This window comes from Nicotiana sylvestris, chromosome 7, assembly GCF_000393655.2.
Source record: "Nicotiana sylvestris chromosome 7, ASM39365v2, whole genome shotgun sequence".
Classification (NCBI taxonomy): domain Eukaryota; kingdom Viridiplantae; phylum Streptophyta; class Magnoliopsida; order Solanales; family Solanaceae; genus Nicotiana; species Nicotiana sylvestris.
The window spans coordinates 141,087,094-141,112,367 of record NC_091063.1 but is presented as its reverse complement, the minus strand read 5'-3'; the positions used below and the strand labels follow the sequence as shown (position 1 = coordinate 141,112,367).

Sequence of the window (25,274 nt, the reverse complement as noted above, 5' to 3'; positions counted from 1 at the left end):
AAATTACAATATAATAACTATTCTCTTTCATTTCCCACACACATAGACTAAGACTTGCAGACCAATAATAAGCATTTTGCCCTTCTAGAAATGAGAAAACCAAAATTTTATAATTAACTTAAATGGCGGTTCACCTAATCACTTAATTTAAAAATAGTTGATAAATGTATATTACATGTATTATTTATGTATGAATATATTTGTATAATTTGTGAGTACCAAATAAAAAAAAATAGTAAATTTGACTGACATTTGTATAAAGATCCCAAACAAAAGATACTCTTCCAAGCAACATATAATTCTTTTCTGTTTCCTAAGAAGTCAAGATTTCCAATGGTAAATTTTATAACAAGGAAAGTCAGATGAGTTATTCCAAAATCTTTTTTGGGTTATTCAAACTTCATGTGAAATCAAGACAATATCTGCTTTTCTACTTAAAAGGCAAGCTAAGGTTGGGATTTATTATCCTTGACATGTTTCTAGGGTTATGATCCTCTCGAGCTTCTTTGCTCAACTGCTAGATAAAAGAACAATAAATCCTCTAAAATTTATGTATAAATACTCCTCCTCCCCCCCCCTCTCATTATTTTAAAAAAACACACAGAAATAAAAAATATTAAGATATTCTTAATGATATTTGGGCTCTACCCAACATAGTCTTCCATAACTGACCGGTCGGTGAAAGGATAGCTGGACCCGTTGAAAGCCGGCAATTATTGATGGCTCGAAAAGAAAGCTGGGCTAATTTGGTCTAATGGTTAGAGTGTAATAAGTGATGTGTGTATTTTTATTGCCTGACAAAAACCTAATAATATTTAAGTGGAGAAGTATAGAGGTAGGAGTCTTTTATATATCGAACTTAGAACAATGCACTTGATCCTGGAAAAACTCTCAGTTATAACAAAAATTTGATACAAAATATAACTGAAACCATTCAGAACAGATAAGCAAATGAGAAAATACAGTAAACTATATAAAAAAGGGTTCTTTGATTCTGGCTGTTTTGCCCTATAGCTAATAAGATGATACTAAATATAACAGAAACCATTCAGAAAAGAGAAGCAAATCATGAGAAAAGACAGTAACCATTATTTTATGTGACAGAAGAGAAAAGAAAAAGGAAAAAAAACTAGAAGAAGATCAACATTGAATGCTGCCAATTGAATATGTACAAATGGAGCCAACCACCTCAATACATTATTTGTTTGTTTTCTTCTTAGTTTTTTTTTTTTTTTTTGGGTTTTACAATTTTCTTCAATTCCAATTAAATACATGTTTCCAACCACTCCCAAGCAACCCTTCACAGCTTGTCAGATAATAACTAAATAAATAAGAAAATCAAACCCTTCAATTATTTCCATATATTCTTGCTAAATTCCACTAACGTACATTACGTACAAACAATGAATGTGTGATCCTATTATGCAAATAGAACTAATATATAAGTAAATAAAATACTAATAGACCGTTAAGACAGTGACCCCTTAGCTACCTTTCATTCTAACATGACTATCACTCAACAATCGGGTAACAAATAAACAGGAAAGGAATTACAATTGTTAAAAAAAAAAAAATTAACTACACTTAAATCTTAAATAAGCTATATATGTTAAGAGTATAAGAATACTTAGGACCTATTATGCTCTATTCAAATCCATTTAATACTAAATTTATTTTACCTTTTAAGATACATTCGGAGTTGTCTAAATACCATACTTTTCCGTTCACATCTCGGGATGTTCATAAAAATCCGAAAATTCGAACACTAAACCAAACCAATCAAAAAACCGATACTTTTTGGTTTAGTTTAGTTTTGGTTTTCAAATTTAAAAATCGATCAAATTTGGTTTGGTTTTGGTTTAATAAAAAAAATCAAACCAAACCAAATATGGGAGTAACTATTTTAAATTTATTTACACCTATATATATGTATACTTTTATACAAAATTTCAAAAAATTTATAGTAAATGTTAATCGTTTGCACTTTTAGTACATGTCTTTACATTTACATTCTAGTTGATTGGTAATTTTCTTTTGTTAAGTGTAAAAATCTATTTCATGTTAAAAATAATATATTTTTAATTGAGTCCTTAAATTATTCATCACTATTTGATTCAATTATCATCAATATATCTTGGTAAATAATAGATTTCTCAAAGGGCAATTAATTTGATAGTGTTACGTTGAAAATGTGGTCGCCGAAATATGTGTTTGGTAGTGTATGTCTTATATTTAAGAAAAATCCGACAAATAACCGAAAAAACCGAAAAACCGACATAAACCGAATCAAGAAAAAACTGACTTAATTAGTTTGGTTTGGTTCTAATATTTGAAAAATCGACTTGCTTGGTTTGGTTTCTTTTTAGGGAAAAACCGATCCAAACCGAACTATGAACACCCCTATTCACATTTATGCATATATAGATCAATAATCCAAAAATTCAATAAAATAGTATTAAAAATTGAAGTGTTTTAATGAGAAAGGAACACCGACAGTTTTTATAGTGAAAAGAAATACCAACGGCTTCATTTTTTTGACTCAAGACAGAGATGCATATTATATTTTCATTTACCCCTTAGTGTTCATTTTCCCTTTATATTCTTTCGTTAGATTTCAGTTCTGGAATCTGAAATTGCTTCAACATGCAAAAATTAACATTTCAAGCTCACACAGGTGTGATCATTCAGTTTTGGATTCATATGTCTTAATAAGCCAACAATTTAGTAATATGCTTATGTTATGTTATATGAACTCGTTTATTGATACGTACGTATCCGGTACCAGTGTGTACAACATCACCTATAGGTATAGTTTTTTTTTTTTGTTATATTTGTGTATTTTGTTTCTTCATTGCATTTCAATGTAGAATGTCAAACAGAGCAATGCGTTTCACTTCAATTCCAAAATAGCCCATTAAGCATAAAAAATTTATGGGTGAAATTTAAAAATAGCCAGATTTACAACTGGTCGTTCAAAAATAGCCCAATTTCAAAAGTAATCGAAATTTAGCCACTTTTCATGTAAAGATAAATCTGAGCGAAAACACTGTTCAAAACCCGGAAAATACGCCAGCATATTATGCTGGAGTTCCAGCATAAGTATACTTGAACTCCAGCATATTATACTGGAGTTCCAGGATAAGTATGCTGGAACTCCAGCATAATATGATGGAGTTCCAGCATAAGTACACTAGAACTCCAGCATAATATACTGGAGTTCCAGCAAGTACACCGGTCCAGCATAATATACTGGACTTTGGAGCACCGATGCTCCAATCTCCAGTATATTATACTGGAGCCAGTAAAGTATACCGGTCCAGCATAATATGCTGGAGTTTGGAACACCGGTACTCCGAACTCCAGTATATTATGTTGGACCGGTCTCTGTTGCAGCAAAATAATGGCTATTTTTTATTGACTTGGTAAACGTTGGCTATTTTTGAATGACCAGTCCGAAAACTGGCTATACCGTGCTATTTTTACAAAATTTATTGGCACTCGACGTATATTCTAAACAAAATAATTTAACATTAGCTTTTAACAACTAAAGTTCCGTTTAAAAGAGAATGAACCTATCTGACTGAATATGAAGTTTAAAAAAAATAACTTTTGAAACTTATAATCTAAAACAAGTTATAGATATTTGTGTGACTGTAGTAAAACGAAAAGTTTAATGTTATATTATTTCAAATTTAGAAAAGTGTAATTATCATTTAAACCGACTAAAAAGAAAAGAAGTTCATTGTTTTTTTGGGGAAAAAAAGTATTATCATAGTTAAATGACAAATCTATGAAAGAAAAATACATCCTATATACTATTTATTAATTAATATAAATATGAGAGCTAATATTTTATTTTCTTCACCAACAATGATAGATTGTCCTTTTTAGGCAAGGACTGTCCATTTAGTCCACTATATGTCTCAATACACCAAATAAGAAGAAAACAAAATTCTTTCAGCTGCAGACCCCACAAAAAACATCTTAGCCAATGACATCTCAAAACGTTTATTAATCACTTTTACTCTCTCTCTCTCTCTCTTTCTTTGTTTTCTGCTTTACTATAATTCCTAGCATATAAGTATTCACTGATTCTAATTCTTGATTTTCTACAATAAATTTCTTTCACTTTCAAATATTCTTGCCTTTACTTTTATGTCTCTAATTCCTGCAAAATCTCTCTGTTTTCTTTATTTTACTCAATTATGCCCCTTCCTCCTCTTAGTACATATTTCATCTATATTTAATTATCACAGTTTCTATATAAGAGTTCTACTTTCTCTAATTCTTATTCTCTGAACTTCTAGCCTTTACTTTTTAGTTGCTCAAATTTCCAATTAAGTATAGTCTAAAATGAAATACTTTAGATCTATTAAAGAGCTCTAATGCTTATCATTCACAAAACAAGATCTACTTTTTTTTCCCCTATAGTTTCTTGAATTTTCCTTGGGTATTGGAAAGTTGGGTTGTCTTTTCTAGATTCCTCACCTCTTACTTATTATCAAACAAAAAAAAAATTAAAATTATATTCCCTTCCTATGCTTCTTGAATAAATGCTATTGAGGCCATAAAAAGACTCATCATTTCCTCTTCTTTTACCAAGAAAACAAAGAGGGGGTTGTATTTTTTGTTTTTTCTTCACTATATATGATCAAGAAAATATGAACAGGGAAATGGGATATTTATCCCCTGCAACATATATTAAGAATTCAAGCTGGTTATTTGAGGAAAACAAGGTAACAAAATGGACAGCTGAAGAAAACAAGATGTTTGAAGATGCACTTGCTTTATTTGATAAAGATACACCAGATAAATGGTACAATGTAGCAGCAATGATCCCTGGTAAAACAGTGAATGATGTGATCAAACAGTATAGAGAATTAGTAGAAGATATTAGCGATATTGAGGCAGGGTTAATTCCAGTACCTGGCTACACAACTAGTAATTCTTTCACATTAGAGTGGGTTAATAATCAAGATGGATTTCATGGATTCAAGCAATTCTATGGTCAAAATGGAAAACGGGGCGCATCGAATCGATCTTCTGAACATGAAAGGAAGAAGGGTGTGCCATGGACTGAGGAAGAACACAGGTGAGTTAAATTCTCTCTAGCTTGAAGAATTAGTTTAATTCTCCCGATAAAAATAATTAAGGAAAAAAGGGGTGAATTTGTTAAAGGACTAATTATTGCAGAGAAGATCTCCTGGGCTAACGAGGTGGTTTTAAGTGATAAAACTTAAGATTTAGCTTTGTAGCTTAACATGGTCATAATGATATCCAACCTTAGAAACTCTTACACTATTGTACTTTTTGTACTTTTTATCTTGTATAATATTGGTCTTGAATGAGTTAAATGTACCGGACTGTAACTTGTTTGAGATTAAGATGCCGTAGTAACCTGTTGTGTTGCAAGAGTAACAGTGTTTCCTATAATTTTTTCAGGCAATTTCTGTTGGGGCTGAGAAAGTATGGAAAAGGAGACTGGAGAAATATATCTCGGAATTTTGTGACCACAAGAACTCCAACACAAGTAGCTAGCCATGCTCAGAAATACTTTATTAGGCAGCTTTCTGGTGGAAAAGATAAAAGAAGATCAAGCATACATGATATCACTGTTGTCAATCTTTCTGAATCCAAGTCTACTTCCCCTGATAATCATTCACAACAACAACACCATTCAATGGCCAAAACACTATGTGACTATAATTCACCAAATCAAGAATCAAACTTAACATTCAACTCATCAACTGGTACTCTGATCAACACACCTTTTCGAGGGGTTTCATCGCATGGCCTCGAGCATGGAATGCATAACATTACTCTACAAAGTCTCCAGTTTAGTAATTACAATACTATGTGTTGAGTCGGGTAAGATTTGAAATTTAGTCCATTTTGGTCAGGAACAATGAGGATTCATATGGCCGACATCAACTTGCTTCGGATTAAGGCATAGTTGTTGTTGTCATTGGTCAAGAACAGAAGCAAAAACTGCTACTACTAGACAGATGTAAGCTTTAGTTAGTTCATATTGCAACCAAAGAGGGGTTGCTCATTATTTAGGAGAACTTTCAGCTATTAACTTGCTGTCTGCTGTGTTTTTTCAAGTGTGGATGAGGTTGACTTAAATAGACTTGCAGATTAATTTGGTTTTGCGACTAATACTGAAAATAACTGATCAATAGCATTAAGCTAATTATTATGCATCTTACATTCACACTTGATAATGTTACTGTTAATTGTAATTAGTCAAAATAAAATTCCTTCTGAAATTTGTGGTAGTTCAAGTCATTAATTCCCTGTTTAATATAAAGCACCATTGCAGCTAGGTTTAATTTTTCTACTTTATAATTCATGTCAATTATTCTTTTTCTTGCTGTTACAAGGAAAGAGAAAATTATTAATAGGCTGACTTCCTTAAAAGAAGAAAGAAGGAACTAGTAGTAAGAAAAGAACAGTCCGGTGCACTAAGCTCCCGTTATGCTCGGGGTCCGCGGAAGGGCCGGACCACAAAGGTCCATTGTACGCAACCTTACCTTACATTTTCTATAAGAGACTGTTTCCACGGCTCGTATTCTTTAACCTATGCACCAGCAGATCTTAGGGGAGAAACTTAAAATGAAGACCAAAGGTTAATTGATGACTTGGGGCAGCTACAAGTATTGCGGCTTTAGCCTCTCGCAGGGTGGAGGAGCCAACAGATCCCTTCCTCTGCTTTTGCTTTAGGCTCAGGTATCCGAATATTTTCTATTCCGATTAATTCAAATTCGTGCGGGGTAAATTCACTAAGGGGATGATGCGCTCCTTGGCATTATTTCTAGGACTCGTACCCGAATATCTGATAAAGCATAAAGAATTTCAACCATCTCACCACAAATGCCGATGGTTACCTGACTCTACCTTTACTAATAGGAGGGGTTATTCTAACAATCAGCACGTCTTGTTTCAGCTACACCTGCTACAAAAATAAGGCAAAGTCATCCTACACTTTTCCTATTATTTGCTTAGTCAATTTACACTTAAATTCTGATGCTTTAAATTCTGATGCTTTGTCTATATATCCTTTCTACATTGAACCTTTATTTCTCCCTTTCTCTCTATGGTCTGAATGAGATTAAAACCTGAGAATTTTTTTTTTAACTCAAACACCAAGAAATCTATAAAAGAAAACAGTGAACTGATGGTCCAATGTTTTCTAATCAAACCACTATAGGCTTGTCATTGATACAAAACAACAACAACAACAACAACAACGACCCAGTATAATCCCACAAGTGGGGTCTGCGGAGGGTAATATGTACGCAGACCTTACCCCTACCCCGAAGGGTAGAGAGACTGTTTCTAGGAGACCCTCAACTCAAAAAGGTAATAGGAGCCGATATATTAGTACCATAAAAATGCATAATAAAATAACAGCAATATAAGAGATATGAAATACAAAATACGAAATACGAAATAGATGGCTGGTATAGTAAAACTAGCAGGTAAAGCCCTGCATCAATAGACGACCAATGACATTCTTAGTCTAACTCCTAACTAGCTAGTCTCACTCTATTGTGCTGTAGAAATATTCACAACTTTCCCCTAACCTACAACCTTAATGCTCGACCTCCATAATTCCCTGTCAAGGGCCATGTCCTCAGTAATCCTAAGTTGCGTCATGTCCTGTCTGATCACCTCTCCCCAATACTTCTTATCATTGATACAAAAATAATAACTTTTATGTTCAAGATAGTGCCCTCTACTTATCAAGAAGGCATAAGTTTGGTCATTAGAATTGTTTAGAGTAACTCAAAAGTGCATGGAAACCACTATTGTTAATTGAGGCTCTTCATTAAGCTTTTCTGACTCATCATAATTGTATCAGTTAATTTCCATATTTTAAGATTCCTATATGGGTAGTAAGAATATTCCTCCCAAGTTGGAATATTTTATCTTATACTGATTTTCCAAAAGTGAATTAATAAGGTTGATAAAAATTCTTTCCTAAATAAAGTAGATTTGGGAATTAAGATCTTATAATCTAATGATGAGAGATAACATAAAAAGGGGCATTAATGATAGTCCAAGATTAGCAAACACTAATTAAACACTAACTTTATAAAACTTTGACATGGTTTTTTAAATTCTATTATGGTCTGCTATTTTGTCCACCACTCAAAAACCCACCCTTCATGTGTTTTCCATATTCTTCCTGTGAAATGATTTTCAAGAACTTGAAATCATAAGATAATGTCAGATGAAAAGCTCAATACTTGTTCTGCATCTACTAATTTATTGTCTCTTCTCCTCCCGGACGAAAACCATTTGTTGGAAAATTACATTGTGTATATAGGTAAAATATCAGATTTTAGAGGTACATAACATATATAGACGCCCTTTGTTGGAATTTTTTTTTTTTAATTTTTTTAAAATTTGAATATCCTTGAAAAAATTTCTGACTTCGCCCACTTACTATTGGAGTTTGCTATTTGGTGGTATTACCATGTCAATTTTCTGTTGGAAGTTTAATGAAAATCCTAATGCCCACCAACATTTTCTCCTCATTATATTTTGGTCCCCTCCATTAAGCCAAAGAATTTAAGGCAATATGACCATTCATATGAGCTTTTCCAGTAAATGACAAAACTGCCCCACTATTTCCTTTTTCTAAAGTACTACCTTTTTGCTAGTTGCATATATAGGATAGCACTTTGCCACTTTATTCTTAATTGATATAATTCTCTTAGATATATTAAGACCACATACCTTGTCTCACAACCCATAGGTTTTGTGCTTTTATATTCCTTTACCCCTTTTCCAACTAGATTCTGATACCTTGCTTCATATTGAATATTTTAGGAACAGTAGTTTGTGTATGTAAAATAAAGATGAGTAGAGAGAGAAGTAGGGTATCGCCTAACGGTCATTGAAGTCGGTTCAAAATCCAATAGAGTAGATGATCTCTTTCCATCTGCTAAGCGGTAGCATGCAGAGTCACGCAATACACGCACTAATGAGATGTAACGGATACCCTGTAAAATAATCGTGGTACATGCAAATTAATCCCCCCCACTATTATGAAAAGAAGAAGAAGAGGATCTAAAAGGAGTAAAAGCACAATTGACTAGTTTCTTTTTGAACTAACACACATTTTTCTCTGTTGTGCTTCTTTATAGACTCACAGAATAAATATATGGAAAAAATACTCCATTCAAGCTTTTGATACACATATCAAATAGAAGGTTGAAAAGAAGACAGAAAGTGGAGGTTAAATTATATTATCATCAGCACTCAATTGAGTCCAACAAATAGATAAAAGACATGCAAAAAGGATTTATAAAGGGTAACAAACTTTATATTTTATGCAATGAGACAGAGAATACAACTCATGGCAAATGAGTAATTGCAGTAAAATAATACTAAGTATTAATCAAAAGAGTGTCTAGTTGTCAGGAAAAACTAAATCCCTACAATGAGCTGCTAGTTGTTAATCTGAGCTGGAAATTTGAGTATCCACTTGTCATGTCTTACTTCTGTTGGTAAGACTACTAAGGAATTTCTAATACTCATCAGAAGCCAAATTAAGATTAGTAAAAACGTTTTACATTTTCGCTCAGGCGGACGTCACGAGTTCGAACTCTACTGCTAACAAAAAACTTGATATATTAGAAAAATGTAGAGGAATGGACCTATTATCTACCGAGACTTAAATCGTGTGCCAACTACAACAACAACAAACTCAATCAACTCTACAAATGGGGTCTGGAGAAGGTAATGTGTACGAAGACCTTACCCCTATCTTCAGGGTGGAGAGGTTGTTTCCGATAGACCCCCTCACCCCGCTCAAAGAAAGATGAACAAAAAGCAGTAGCAACAAGCAGTAACAACCGCAAAATTATAAGGAAACAAGCGGAATGATCAACATGTAGTAACAGAGATCTAACACTAATAGGAAACAAGGCTACCTACTAATACTACTAGTATGGGGAAGACACACACTCGACTGCCTACTAATCTTTACCCTAATTTTCGACTTTCACACCTTTCTATCAAGGCTCATATCCTCCAAATCTTTTTTAGCCTAAACCGTGCGCCAGCCGGCCCTAAAAAAAATTTCGGTTATTTTAGATTCTTTAGGATGATAAATCAGTTAATCTTTGTTGATTTACCAACTGAAAAAATTTAAAACAATATCATGTGCAAGAGAAAAAGAAAGTGGTGATTGGTTGGAGACATAGTTGTTTGTAGTTGGTTGTTATGTTTCCTTTTTGTACTAAAATTAATTGAATTTTACCTGAAAGCAAAGGTTTCATGTTTTTCTTTAATCAAAATGAAAACAACTGGTCTAATGTAACTGGTACAGAACCACAGTCAAATGTTGCAAATTGTAGTAGCTAGTTGATATTGACAGAACCACTAAAAGAATACCGCCAAACAATCTCATTCGATCCCAATACTATTGCTTAATAAAAGGTGCATGCACAAAAGTTGACAATGAAAGATACCTCTTTGAATGCACAAAAGTTGACAATGGAAAATATAAATACATATTTTCTAAAAGCAAAAGCAAGAGAATTATAGACATGACTCTAGAGTGATCTTGTTTGCTATTAATAGAGATTAATGAACTGTTAATTTGGTGTTTCCACACTCTTTGGAAGCTCCATTATGCTAACCAGATTACATATTGACAGGGGAATGAATTATTTTATTATTATTAATTGTTTTTTTTTAAATTTATATCGAAAAAATTTCCTGTCGAATTTTGGCCCAACACCAATAGGTCCACAGGTTGAAACTCCCCGGAATATGGACCCGCCTCTCTAACATCCTCCTAACTTAGTTACCAACTTTGTCGTTCAGACCATGACGTTCGTCTAATTAACACATCATGTGTCGCGCCTTATCACTAAAGACCAAAACTGGAGCTCTGACAGGGGAATGAATCTACATTGGTATTAATTCATCAAATTAATAGTAAAGATTACGTTGACTTGATCGTTAGTCCAATTTAAAATACAAAAAGTATGCACAAATATAGACTTGATCATGCAAGAAAGGGAAGAAGAACAAAATGAACTGACATAAGAATTTGCTAGCAGAGAAAGGAGCGTTATTTTCTATTAATTTATATCTTTTACTTGCCTTTCCTAGATTGTGGCTCCCTTTTTATTTATTAGTGCTCCAAAAAGAAAAAGAAAAGTGTTATGAACAATAAAAGAAAGAAGAATATTGCATAGAAAAGTAGAGAGAAGACAATTCTTATTGATATGGGATGAATTACAATAGAATAGAACCCTCTATTTATAGGGAAAGAGTGACTTAGCCACCAAGTAATAAACCCTAGAATCTCTCTAAATATAGACATTCACCATAAATAAAATTTTATTTATAACACTCCCCCTTGAATGATTATTCAACGGATAATGTGCCTCGTTAAAACCTTAACTAAAATAAAACCCAGTGGGGAAAAAATTCTAGAAAAGGAAAAAGAGTACACATCTAATAATACGCCTTTTGGTTGTCTCATTAAAAACCTTGCAAGGAAAACCCAGTGGGACAAAACCTTGTAAGGAAAAAAGAGTGCAACGCGCATTAAACATCCTTGAGTCTTCACATTCCAATCTTGTACACTAGCTTCTTGAAGGTTGACATCGGTAGAGACGTGGTGAATAAATCAACCATATTAACTTGAATGAATATGTTGCACCTTGAAATCATTTCCGATAGAGAAGAATTGCCTTCATATGAACTTGTTGGAATCGTCATTTCAATATCATCACATAGGGGCAAAAAACTCTTGCTATCATATTATCATGCGTATAATTATAGCAGAATATATTTGTGCACAAATTGTGTTGAGGATGTGGTACTTCAAGATGAAGAATTGTATATGCTTTAAGCAATTTAAATCCTTTGGGGATTGTCATATAAGTATAGTCAAATAAGCTATTTAAATAGACTTTAGATTTATATCAAGTTTTCATGTCATGCCAGACATATAAAATACATGAAAGTGATTGCACATACCATTGACTTTATACTTTCAAGTATTTGAACTGCAGGTCCAAAACTATATGTCTTTCATATGGAATCAATTCTACTTGAATTGTGTCTCTTCCATTTGGCCAATATTTTTGTCTCTATATTTGACATACTTAAGATCTTCATCTATACTTAGCGCTATGATAGATGTCATCGACGAATATTTTATATCGATTCCAACAGTTTTTCATAAAGACATAACATAGAGATCTCTTCATTCATATTTTCAGCTACCTGAATCTCTCATGAGATTTTATGAAGTGTTATGTCACGTGATCTTCTAAATCACTTGCCTCCTTATTATGATCGGTTTGATCATTTGCTCATCTTCTTTATCAAGAAGTTTTATTTGAAACCGATTTGTCAATATGGTTTAAGCGTACCATAGATTTTGTCCTTCTAGGACTTAATAGGAGCATTTGCAATGAGAATATAGTTACTTTCTTTGGGTCAACAAATGCGTCTAGCATACATTGCAATATATTGCAGATGAATTATCTTTATGAACTTCAAGTTCATATTATCTTATTCGAGGATCTAGATGTATACATGATAATTCATTACACGTAACTTTTTCTCAATTGTTTATCTTGTCTCCCCCTCATGTTAGAAAACTAACTTGCTTCCTCAATTTTGAAAACCCATCTTTGTGCGTTATGGTGTTAATAAAAATATACACTGCACATCAATAATAATAAGATGGAATTATTGAATATAATATATTTTCGTATATAAAGTATATCAAACTGATATAGATAACTTTGTTCTCAGAAGTAATAATTTAGCTATTAAGTAGAGGCACTCAATAAATTATTTTGCTAAACCAATTATGATGTAAACCAACTTATCAAGATGAACTTCTTGAATAAAAAATCTGGAAATTATGCTCGAACTATTATTGAGCAAGTTACCTCGCAAAATACTATGTTGCGGGTTAATAATAATCGCACATGTAACCATCTCATAGATGCATCTTATGTGGTATACATGACAGATGAATGAACTCATATTCACCTTTGATATTTCCAGAATTCATGGGATTCAATCCCAATTTAGTTGGTCTATTAATCAATGAGAGCAAACAACATAAGAGAATTAGTAAAGAACTTTCTAGTTCTTTAATATTTACCCATGTGAATTCTCTTTTATTTTTGCACAATATACTTAAATTAACATGGCCAAATCAATTATGCCAACTGAATAAATTATCAATATTGATAAACTTCAGGTTTACACTATGACGTGTGCAATTTTCAATAAACTCCAAGTTTATTATGATATGAGTTTTTATATCAATAAACATCCACTTTATTGTGGTATTCTTTTATTTGTGTAGTACAAACTGGAGAATAAAGTGGGTAACTTTTCACATACATATTACCCCGCTACAAGTTGTAGTAATAGAAGATATTGAATCTTTCCTTTATTTATAGTCTCAATAACCAACCGCTTTCGCGAATACTTTAGAAACTCAATAAGTTTCTTTGAGACTTACTACAACACAATAAATTGACATGATAATCAATTATATTCCTCCAAAATAATAATAATTGGCTCTTCCAGAGCTTTCAATTAATTTGGTGCTTCCACATATTCATCAACATCCATATGGTGAATATCTCTTTTAAAGATAAAGTTATACCATTATGGTCATGGTCAAAATTATATGCAAGATATGTTTCTTGCATTATTGTTGTCCTTTAATAATCACATTGCCAAAATATTTTGGCGGACAATAGGTATGTGACCAATGACCATTCATGCCATAATAATGACATTATTTTCTTATATCATCTCAAACCTCCTTCTAGAGTTGAGTGTGGTATATTCACTACCACTAGCACGTTCATATTCTTCCAAAAATGAATATGTATTCATAAATCAGATGTTGTCACATTCGCATCATGAATGGACCATAATCATCTATATGGGCTTTATAAAATCTCATGTCAAATCGATGACAAATATTACTTTCACAGAGTGAAGGATTATTTTGAGAATCCTTATTATTCTCATTACCAAAATGAGACGATTATAATTCCGTCTATTGCCACGTCCACGTCCACATCCATTGATACCTTCACGGTAATAATTTTATCTTCTTTCAGACTTATCACATACTGCTATCACATTCTCTTAAGGGAATGAGAATGGAGCAAATTCAATGGGACGTGTTTCCAATTCTTTGCCCACAATCATACATGAATTTGATCGTGGCAAGACATAGAAATTTTACCACTTTGGGTGGTTATAATTTCTTTCAAACTCCATTAGAGTTGCAATCAAAATTTATCGTCTTTGCTTGTATTTAAAATCAAATTATAGAATGTCAAGAATTTGAAAGAGAAAGGTAAAATACTTACCTTAAATCCAGAATTTAATCATGAAGGAAGTTCATAGAACAATTGACAATCATTATGCTAATCCCAAAGCTTCTACTCAATTGGTTAGAGTCTCGTGCTGATAACGTGTTATGAACAATAAAAGAAGAAGAATAAGAAGAATAATATTGCAGAGAAAAGTAGAGAAGAGAATTCTTATTGATATGGGATGAATTACAATGGAATAGAACCTTCTATTTATAGGGAAAGAGTGACTTAACCACCAACTAATAAACCCTAGAATCTCTCTAAATATAGACATTCACCATAAATAAAATTTTATTTATAACAAAAAGAAATTTTAATTGGTTAAGAGATTTCTAGAAAAGGGGATGATAAAGACTTGAACCACTGAGTCCAGTATCATTAACCACTTAGACCATCAAACCTTCACTAAGATAGAAAAAGTGATTGTTGACAATATTATTAAAAAGGGTGATTTTTGACATAAATTAATACTAGTTCATTTCCTCCCAAAGTTGCTTAAAGGTCTCATTAAATGTAAATCGACTTTAACTAGCAATTGCAGGAGTTACCATTATAGTTGTGGTGAGATTATTGGGATCCCTCGACTTGATCTTAAGCAGTCCAGACTTTGAGTCCTAAAATGAAGATCAAGTTCTCGTTGGTAAGCGCTTTATAATCCTTAGTCGGGTCAGGGTTTCGAATATCACATAGTTGATTTTCTAAAAATATCCACAAATACTAGATAACACATCCAATATTCCCCACAGCAAGAAAATAGCCTTTGAAACTAGTATATGAACACTACTAGAAGTTCGGCTAAAATCAACCACTGTCGATCGACCGGTCTAAAAACCCACCGAAAAACTGACCAAAGTCGGTAGGTTTTTTTGGCGCAAAAATGCGGAAAATTATTTTTTTCACGCGAAAATTATTTTTCAAGAAACCGATCAACTTTGATAGGTTTTTTATTTAAAATTAATATTTAAAAACAAAATCGGTTGATTATTTCGGTCGGTCATTTTAAAAGACCAACCGATTTCAGTCGGTAATTTATTTATTTTTAAATAAAATTGACCAAAATCGGTCAGTTATTTTCATGTGAAAATACAATTAAAGAGTATAAATATAGTAAAAAAAATCTTAAACCAAATTGCACCAATGGTCTATTGGTAGAATAGTATCATGTCATAGTACAAATCCTGATTCGATTTCTAGATGGTTTATAACTAAAAATACCGACTGACTTCGGTCGGTTTTTTCGACTGACTTTTTTCTTTTTTTGGTCGTTTGTATAATTTAATTAACCGACCGAAATTGGTCGGAAAATATAGACCGCGGCGAATCAGTTGGTTTTCGATCAATTTTTGCCAATTATGGATCATCTTTCGGTTTTGGCAATCGATTTTCCCTCTTTTTTAAGTAGTGGAAACTAACTCATCAACTCTTTTTTTTTCCTGTGATACATACAGAGAAGTTTGAGAATGGTAAACCAATAGGATTATAGTAAAAACCAGTTTTTTTGGTGGCCATTACACTTCTCTCTGCAGAAAATTCCAGGGGTATTCACAAATGAAACATGTAAGAATTGTATATCAACGAGTAAAATAGTACATATAAATAATAGATTTCATTTTAAGTAGCTAGGAAATAAGTCTAGTAGGAAGGTAACAATTCAAGAGGATGTGACATCATTGAATATCAAATTCAGCACCTCCAAAAGTTAAAGTAATTAGGCAGCAAGTCAGCTCGAAAGAAGTATTAAGTTTTGTCAGCACTGCTCCTTTCATATGTTAGTAAAGGGGTCTCTGCTTTTAACATAACTGGACAAGATATTGTCCTAAGCTTGCTCCAAGGCTTATTTCTGAATGGTAAAGCGATCTCCCTTCACATGTTGTGTATATTAGACGCGCATCATGTGTTGGGCAAAATTTGTTACTCTATATGTCCCAATTTATGTGAGAATTTTCATTTTTCAAGATTCAAACTTGTTAATTTTGATTATGCATTTAGACATAGAATTTTTTTAATTTTTCTAAATAAAATTTATATTTGTACAAACTAAGTAAAAATTACTATAAGTCATAGTAATTAAAATTTAAAATATTTGAAAGGCATATGCAAAAGTTATAATTAAAGAATAATTTATTTAACTCTTGAAATTTGAAGACCGTCACAGATAAAGTAAATATAAATAAGGAGGTCCATACTCCCTAGAATTTCAACTTTCAAACATGTGAGCCAACTTGAGCGTGCAAAAAGCACAAAGGGGATTTCTGCCATAGCAAAAAGATAACAAATATGATTGTGTTATAAAATAAAAGCAATGCAGTAAAATGTAAACAAGAAGAGATAGAGAGAATGGAAAAGTGTTTTCTTCTTTCACTTTGGTGTAATTTTTCATTGCAATTATATGGCCTTTTATAGGCATAAAAAGTAAAGATGATGGACATAAAATAGGAAATTTAATCTTTAAGTTATTCACAACATTGGCATCCAATGTAGCATCCAATGTAGTATCCAATGTAGTATCCAAAGTAGTATCCAATGTACAAACTATTCATAACACTCCCCCTTGGATGTCCATGTAAGATAATATGCCTCATTAAAAACTTACAAAAAAAATGTTGGGATGTACATAGTTATTTATAATATGCATTGTTTGTTGCCTCATTAAAAACCTTATCAGGAAAACCTAGTGGGACAAAACCTTGGTTAAGGAAAAGAGTGCAGCGTGTAGTTACTCCCCTGATGAAAAATCACTTAATATCTCGAAGACGACGCATTCCAATCTTATATATCAGCTTTTCAAATATTGAGGTTGGTAATGCCTTAGTGAACAGATCAGCCAAATTATCACTTGAACGAACTTGTTGTACATCTATTTCACCATTCTTCTGAAGATCATGAGTGAAAAAGAATTTCGGTGAAATGTGTTTTGTTCTATCTCCTTTGATATATCCTCCTTTCAATTGAGCTATGCATGCAGCATTGTCTTCATACAATATTGTTGGAATATTCTCTTTCGAAGAAAGACCACATGTTTGCTGAATGTGTTGAGTTATAGATCTTAACCAAACGCATTCTCGACTTGCTTCGTGAATGGCTATTATCTCTGCATGATTTGAAGAAGTAGCAACCATAGTTTGTTTTGTCGAACGCCATGATATGGTTGTACCTCCACTTGTAAATAAATAGCCTGTCTGAGATCGACCTTTGTGTGGATCAGACAAATATCCTGCATCTGCATAACCAATCAATGATGGCTTGGATTCATTTGAATAAAATAAACCCATATCAATGGTCCCTTGGAGGTATCTGAATATATGTTTAATACCATTCCAGTGTCTTTGTGTTGGCGAAGTACTAAATCTTGCCAATAAGCTTACTGAGAAAGCTATATCTGGTCGGGAATTATTGGCAAGATACATTAATGCCCCAATTGCACTAAGATATGGTACTTCGGCACCAAGAAGCTCTTCATCATTTTCATGAGGTCGGAATGGATCTTTCTTTATATCAAGTGATCTCACAACCATCGGGGTACTCAATGGATGTGCTTTATCCATATAGAATCGCTTTAAAATCTTTTCGGTGTATGTCGATTGATGGACAAATATTCCATCTTTCATATACTCAATTTGTAGACCAAGACAAAATTTTGTCTTTCCAAGATCTTTCATTTCAAATTCTTTCTTCAAACAGTCTACTGTTTTTGGAAGCTCCCCAGGAGTTCCAATGATATTTAAATCATCAACATACACGGCGATTATAACAAATTCAGATTCATACCTTTTTATAAAGACACAGGGACAAATTGGATCATTCTTGTACCCTTCTTTCAACAGGTATTCACTCAGGCGATTGTACCACATACGTCCTGATTGTTTCAATCCGTATAAAGATTTCTGAAGCTTTATTGAACAAGTTTCTCGAAAATTTTTATATGCTTCTGGCACTTTAAATCCCTCAGGTACTTTCATAAAAATTTCGTTGTCTAATGATCCATACAAATAGGCTGTAACAACATCCATTAGATGCATATCAAGTTTTTCTTGTACTGCCATATTTATGAGATACCTGAAGGTGATAGCATCCACTACAGGAGAATATGTCTCCATATAATCAATTCCAGGCCTTTGGGAAAACCCTTGTGCCACAAGTCGTGCTTTATATCTAACGACTTCATTTTTATCATTTCGTTTTCGCACAAAAACCCATTTATACCCTACTGGCTTTATGCCTTCAGGTGTTCGAACTATGGGTCCGAAGACTTCACGTTTTCCAAGTGAAGTTAACTCTGCCTGGATAGCGTCTTTCCATTTTGGCCAATCATTTCTCTGTCTACATTCATTGACAGATTTTGGTTCAAGATCCTCATCTTGTTGCATTATTTCAACAGCAACATTATAAGCAAAAATATTATCGATAACAATATTATTTCGGTTCCATATTTTCCCGGTTGAGACGTAACTTATTGATATCTCTTCATTTTCATTATTTTTAGGTACCTGGACCTCCCTTAAGGTCTTATCATTTGTTACGTCTTGGGGCTCTTCTTGAGCCACTACCTCTGTGTTATGGTCACTTTGATTACTTGCTCCTTTTCTTCTTCAAGGATTTTTATCTTTAGAACTGATTGGTCTACCACGTTTCAAGCATGGCTTAGACTCATTTGCTTTAATTAATTGTTCTGCCGGGATATCAACTCGAATTGGAGCATTAGCAGCTGAAATATGTGACTTAGTCACCTTTGGTAGGTTAGTGAATGCATCTGACAATTGATTTGCAATATTTTGTAAATGAATAATCTTTTGAACCTCTTGTTCACATTGATTTATTCGAGGATCTAAATGAGACAGTGATAATGCATTCCAATCTATATTCTTTTTCAGCTGCTTATTTTCTCCCCCTAATGTTGGATATACTGATTCATCAAAATGACAATCAGAAAATCTTGCCGTAAATAAATCTCCAGTCATCGGCTCTAGATATTTTATAATTGAAGGAGATTCATATCCAACATATATCCCCAACCTTCTTTGAGGACCCATCTTTGTGCGTTGTGGTGGAGCAATTGGAACATATATCGCACAACCAAAGATCCTAAGATGGGAAATATTTGGCTCCTGACCAAAAGCCAATTGCAATGGGGAGACTTTATGATAACTTGTGGGCCTTATCCGCACAAGTGCTGCTGCGTGCAAAATAGCATGACCCCATACTGAAATGGGAAGTTTTGTTCTCATAAGCATTGGTCTAGCAATTAATTGGAGGCGTTTGATCAATGATTCTGCTAGACCATTTTGTGTATGAACATGAGCAACCGGATGCTCAATTGTTATCCCAGTTGAAATACAATAATCATTAAAGGCTTGGGATGTAAACTCACCAGCATTATCAAGACGAATTGTCTTAATTGCATAATCTGGAAATTGTGCTCTTAGCTTTATTATTTGAGCCAACAATCTCGCAAATGCCATATTGCGAGTTGATAGTAAGCACACATGTGACCATCTTGTAGATGTATCTACCAAAACCATATAATATTTGAATGGTCCACATGGAGGGTGAATGGGCCCACATATATCACCATGTATACGTTCCAGAAATGCAGGGGATTCCATCCTAACTTTAATAGTTGATGGTCTAATAATTAATTTTCCTTGAGAACATGCAGCACAAGAGAATTCCTTAAATTGAAGAATCTTCTGATTCTTCATTGCATGTCCATGTGAATTCTCAATTATTTTACGCATCATATTAGAACCAGGATGGCCCAACCGGTCATGCCAAATAATAAAATTATCTTGATTAGTAAACTTCTCGTTTACTACGGCATGTGTTTCAATCCTGCTAATACTTGTGTAGTATAAGCCGGAGGAAAGAGCAGGTAACATTTCAAGCACATATTTCTTACCGGACATTATTGTAGTAATATAAAGATATTCAATCTTTTCATCATTTGTAGTCTCAATATGATAGCCATTTTGGCGAATATCTTTGAAACTTAATAAGTTTCTTTGAGATTTACTACAATATAGTGCTTCATCAATAGCCAAATTTGTTCCTCCTGGTAGTAATAAATTGGCTCTTCCAGAACCTTCAATTAATCTTGTACTACCGGATATTGTATTAACATTCGCTTCTTTCATTACCAAATAAGAGAAATATCTCTTATCTTTTAAAATAGTGTGTGTTGTAGCACTATCCAGAAGACATATATCATCTTTATTAATCTTGAGTCCAACTGAAGACTGGGGAATTTTCATATTCTTCATAAAAAAGACAAATAATACATCATAAGAAATATGAAAGACAAGCAGGAAAAAAACATTAAGAAATACATTAGAAATGTAGAAACTAGCAACACATGATGCATTAGGAAAATACACTCAAGAAAAATAAACTAGTTGCAAACATAAACATAACAACTTTTATAGCTTCATTCCCCAGTAAGATGATTAGTTCTTCAGTCAATATCCTCAAAGAAGTCCCCAACTTCTAAATGAGTAATATTTGTTAGGCCTTCAAAATCATCATCTTTATATGCAAGATGTGTCTTAGAATCATATTTATTTGAAGGACATGCTTCATCATCATTATTTTGAAAGGTCAAGTGTGCCTCCACATTATTTTCTTTTTCTTGAGGGAGGCTTGTTAAAGTTTGACAAATGTTCTGGCGTACGACAAATGCGTGCCCAATGACCTCTCATACCACATCGGTGATACATACTAGCTTTACCTTTTGAATGATTAATTTGAGAACCTTTATTGTTCTCCAATTTATTTCCACCATAATGACGATAATTGTTTCGCCCCTGCCACATCCACGTTTACGACCATGTCCACGACCACGGTAATTTTTTGTTTTCTTTCAAACTTATCATATGTTGCTACAGCATTCACTTCTGGAAATAGAGTTGACCCGGTGGGACGGGCTTCATGATTTTTCATTAATAGAGTATTATTCTGCTCAGCCACAAGTAGGCATGTGATTAACTCAGAATATTTCTTAAAACCTTTTTCACGGTATTGTTGTTGTAGCACCACATTTGAAGCGTGAAAAGTAGAAAATATTTTTTCCAATAAGTCCTCATCTGTGATAGTGTCTCCACATAATTTTAATAGAGAACTTACTTTAAAGATAGCAGAATTATACTCACTTACGGTTTTAAAGTCTTGCAACCTTAAATGTATCCACTCATACCGAGCTTTCGGTAATACCGTAAGTTTTAGGTGGTCATATCGATCCTTCAAATTAATCCATAATTCAAGTGGATCTTTTACGGTTAAATATTCAGTTTTTAACCCTTCATGTAGATGATGACGAAGGAAAATCATGGTCTTCGCTTTATCCTGATTTGATGCTTCATTTCCTTGTATAATAGTATTTCCAAGACCTTTAGCGTCAAGGTGAATTTCAGCATCAAGAACCCATGATAAATAGTTTCTCCCGGTGATATCAAGTGCCACAAATTCAAGCTTTGATAAATTTGACATAGTGAAAACTATCATAAAAGATGAATAAGTTAGAGAAATAATTATAATAATAAACAATTAATGAAAACAAAACGATTAAGGTAAAAGAAATGAAAATAGAGCTATATCATGTTAACAATCTACTATTTCATTTTATTCTTGCCATAAAGTAGAAATTACATACTTGTTTCATTTCACTTTATATTATTGATATATATGTGTTAATAGAACTGAACGTGACTAACATTATTTATATGTTCCAATAAATATAAAGTAATTAAACTATAAAATTATTGCTTGTCAATTTATTTCTCACAGTTCTTCAAAATGCCTTAAAGATATGTTTTGATCTAGGGAGTCCATGAATATTATAAGTATGACATTAGTGCATAGCTAGTTTGATGACTTTGAGGTCCTCTAAGAGTTGAGCACGGAAGGAAATAGTTATTTTATCACTGCAATGTACTTAAACTATTTAAGATGCCCAAGCGCACAAGTAATCTGCAAACAATGAGCATATGATATGTACTGCCATAAATAAAATGATTATAATGATACATACCTTAATAAAATATGGCTCAACTTAGCGGGAGTTAAGAATAAAATTAGAGCTTCGTGCTGATAACATGTTATAAAATAAAAGCAATGCAGTAAAATGTAAATAAGAAGAGATAGAGAGAATGGAGAAGTGTTTTCTTCTTTCACTTTGGTGTAATTTTTCATTACAATTACATGGCCTTTTATAGGCATAAAAAGTAAAGATGATGGACATAAAATAGGAAATTTAATCTTTAAGTTATTCACAATATGAGCATCCAATGTAGCATCCAATGTAGTATCCAATGTAGTATCCAAAGTAGTATCCAATATACAAACTATTCATAAAAGATTGAACCTTAATCACTCTCTTCTTTTTTCTAATTGATACTGTTGAGTTCAAACTTCAGATAGTTGGTCTAAAATTCAACAATAATAGTTTAACTTTAGGTCACATATTTGAACTGCCATAGTCAAACTTGAGAATCGAGGAGACTAAAAATTAAAAATTCGACGAACCCCCTCGTCAAAAAATTACATTGTATATATAAGACAAAATTTATTTTTTATCTTTATATATATTAAGTTTTGAACCCCCTTAACATTGCACAAAAGTGTAGTTTAGTGGTCAAGGATGTTCAAAACCTTTCTAATGTCATATGTTCAATTCCCCTAGCTACAATTTTTTTAACTTTTTTTTAAACCTCCTTCATGGAGATCCTGCATCCGCCACTGCCCCCTCCCTCCTCTTTCTTTTGCATCTTCTTCTTCTCTTCTCCTGTTCCTCCTCCTCCTCCTTCTAATACATTATGAGCATATAACTAAAATTAAAAAATAATAGAATATGTGATGTAGAAAATTAAAAATTCAATACTTGTTTGTGGTTAGAATCGATTGGGTAATGCTCTATTGAGCTTATATTACCTATCTTTAATGATTTGAATTAATTTGATTGGAGAAAATAAAAAAAATACAATTGTTGGTTATTGTTTGAGCTTGATTTTTTTAATTATAAAATCAAAGATTTACGTTGAATCTAGCCATTGGAAATGACTAAAATTGATATTAGAAGGTTGTATATCATATTTGGAGTCATTTGACATAGATTTAAATCAATTTTGACGCAAAATATAATGGTAAAATTTTTACACCGTAACTATGGCGATGGTTAGAATTTGTGGCTATTTTTGCAAGTCAGCTATGGCGATGGCCATAATTTATGGTCGATTATCGTGATTGTCAGAGCTTTTGTAAATCAGCTATCGCAATGGTTAGAATTTGTGGCTAATTGTGACCATTCTAGGGTTTTTACAAATCAGTTATGGTGTTGGTCAGAATTGCCAACAATGACAATTGATCAGAAATTCCATCGCCATAATACACGAAATTCTGACGACTGTGCTTTAAAATTCTGACCAGAGTCTATTTTTTTAACGGGGTCAAAATTTTAATAGTGGCACCAAATGATCCTATTTGTGCCTGAAAGCCACTATCCGTGCATTTTCACCTTAAACTCTAAATGTTAACTGGACCTATAGACCATTTTTCATAATGGGCCGTTGGAAAAGAATTTTGGGAGAAATTAAAAAATAGCCAGATTTACAAGTGGTCATTCAAAAATAGCCACATTTTTAAAAATCGTTAAAATATAGTCACTTTTTATGTAAAGATAAATCTGAATGAAAACATTATTCAAAATCCGGAAAAATAGTCCAGTATAATATACTGGATCCAGTATAATATACAGGTCTAGCATAATATACTATTGGAGCAGCTCCAATCTCCAGTATAATATACTGGAACTTTCTGCGTGTTAGAGTTCCAGCATACTATGCTGGAAGTTCATACACATGTGCACTGATCTCCAGTATATTATGCTGAAACTTTCCGTGTTGGAAAAAAAATAGTGGCTATTTTTCAATGACTTTGCAAATACTGGCTATTTTTCAATGACCAGTCCGAAAACTGGTTAGCCTGTACTATTTTTACAAGAATTTTTGAAGATGAGTGGTTTCACATAATCACAATTTTGATCCTTAGTGACTTTCTTGTCACTATTGTTCAGTAGTACATTTTTTTCTTTATTAAAGAAAATATTGAAAAGAAAACAATCAAGGGTGGTGGTGGACGAAGAAGAGAAAGGCATTTCACTTTAATGAAAGGCACAATGTTTCGAACGAAAAATTGAGTGACATATGATTATCTTTGCCCCTTGTTATGCCCACAAATTTTTCCTTTGGACTTAAAAAAGTATTAGCATATCTGATTATGCAATGCTCTTATGTAACACACGTTTTGACTTACCTAATCGTAAAAATAGCACGGGCTGACCAGTTTTCGGACTGATTATTAAAAAATAACCAGTGTTTGCCAAGTCATTGAAAAATAGTCACTATTTTACTGCAACAGAGACCGGTCCAGCATAACATACTGGAGTTCGGTGCACCTGTGCATGAACTTCCAGCATATTATGCTGGAACTCCAACACACGGAAAGTTCCAGCATAATATGCTGGATATTCGAGCACTTGTGCATGAACTTCCAGCATATTATACTGGACCGGTATACTTTGCTGGAACTCCAGTATATTATGCTGGATTTCCAGCATACTTATCCTGGAACTCCATTATATTATGCTGGAGTTCCAGTATACTTATCCTGGAACTCCAGCATATTATACTGGATATACTGGCATATTTTTCGGGTTTTGAACAGTATTTTCGCTCAGATTTATCTTTACATAAAAAATGGTTAAATTTCAATTACTTTTGAAAGCGTGACTATTTTAAAAAATGACCACTTGTAAATCTGGCTATTTTTGAATTTCTCCCTACCTAATCACCAATTAAACTATGTTCTATTATTATTATTATTTATTATTATTAT

The 25,274-nt window shown here is 33.0% G+C and overlaps 1 protein-coding gene across 1 annotated transcript; it reads left to right on the top strand.

Moving 5' to 3' along the window:
* The first annotated feature begins 4,296 nt into the window (after positions 1-4,296).
* LOC104234785 (transcription factor DIVARICATA-like) lies at positions 4,297-6,155 on the top strand. The gene is made up of 2 exons (XM_009788417.2): positions 4,297-5,092; positions 5,443-6,155. Exons 1-2 carry the CDS (start codon positions 4,662-4,664, stop codon positions 5,861-5,863), a joined length of 852 nt encoding a protein of 283 aa, XP_009786719.1. The 5' UTR covers positions 4,297-4,661; the 3' UTR covers positions 5,864-6,155.
* The last annotated feature ends 19,119 nt before the right edge of the window (positions 6,156-25,274 follow it).

Excerpts from the sequence above, each read along its gene's own strand:
- LOC104234785 (XM_009788417.2), top strand. The coding sequence starts at position 4,662 with ATGAACAGGGAAATGGGATATTTATCCCCTGCAACATATATTAAGAAT. Across the intron at positions 5,093-5,442 it reads TGGACTGAGGAAGAACACAG|GCAATTTCTGTTGGGGCTGA; the intron begins GTGAGTTAAATT and ends TAATTTTTTCAG.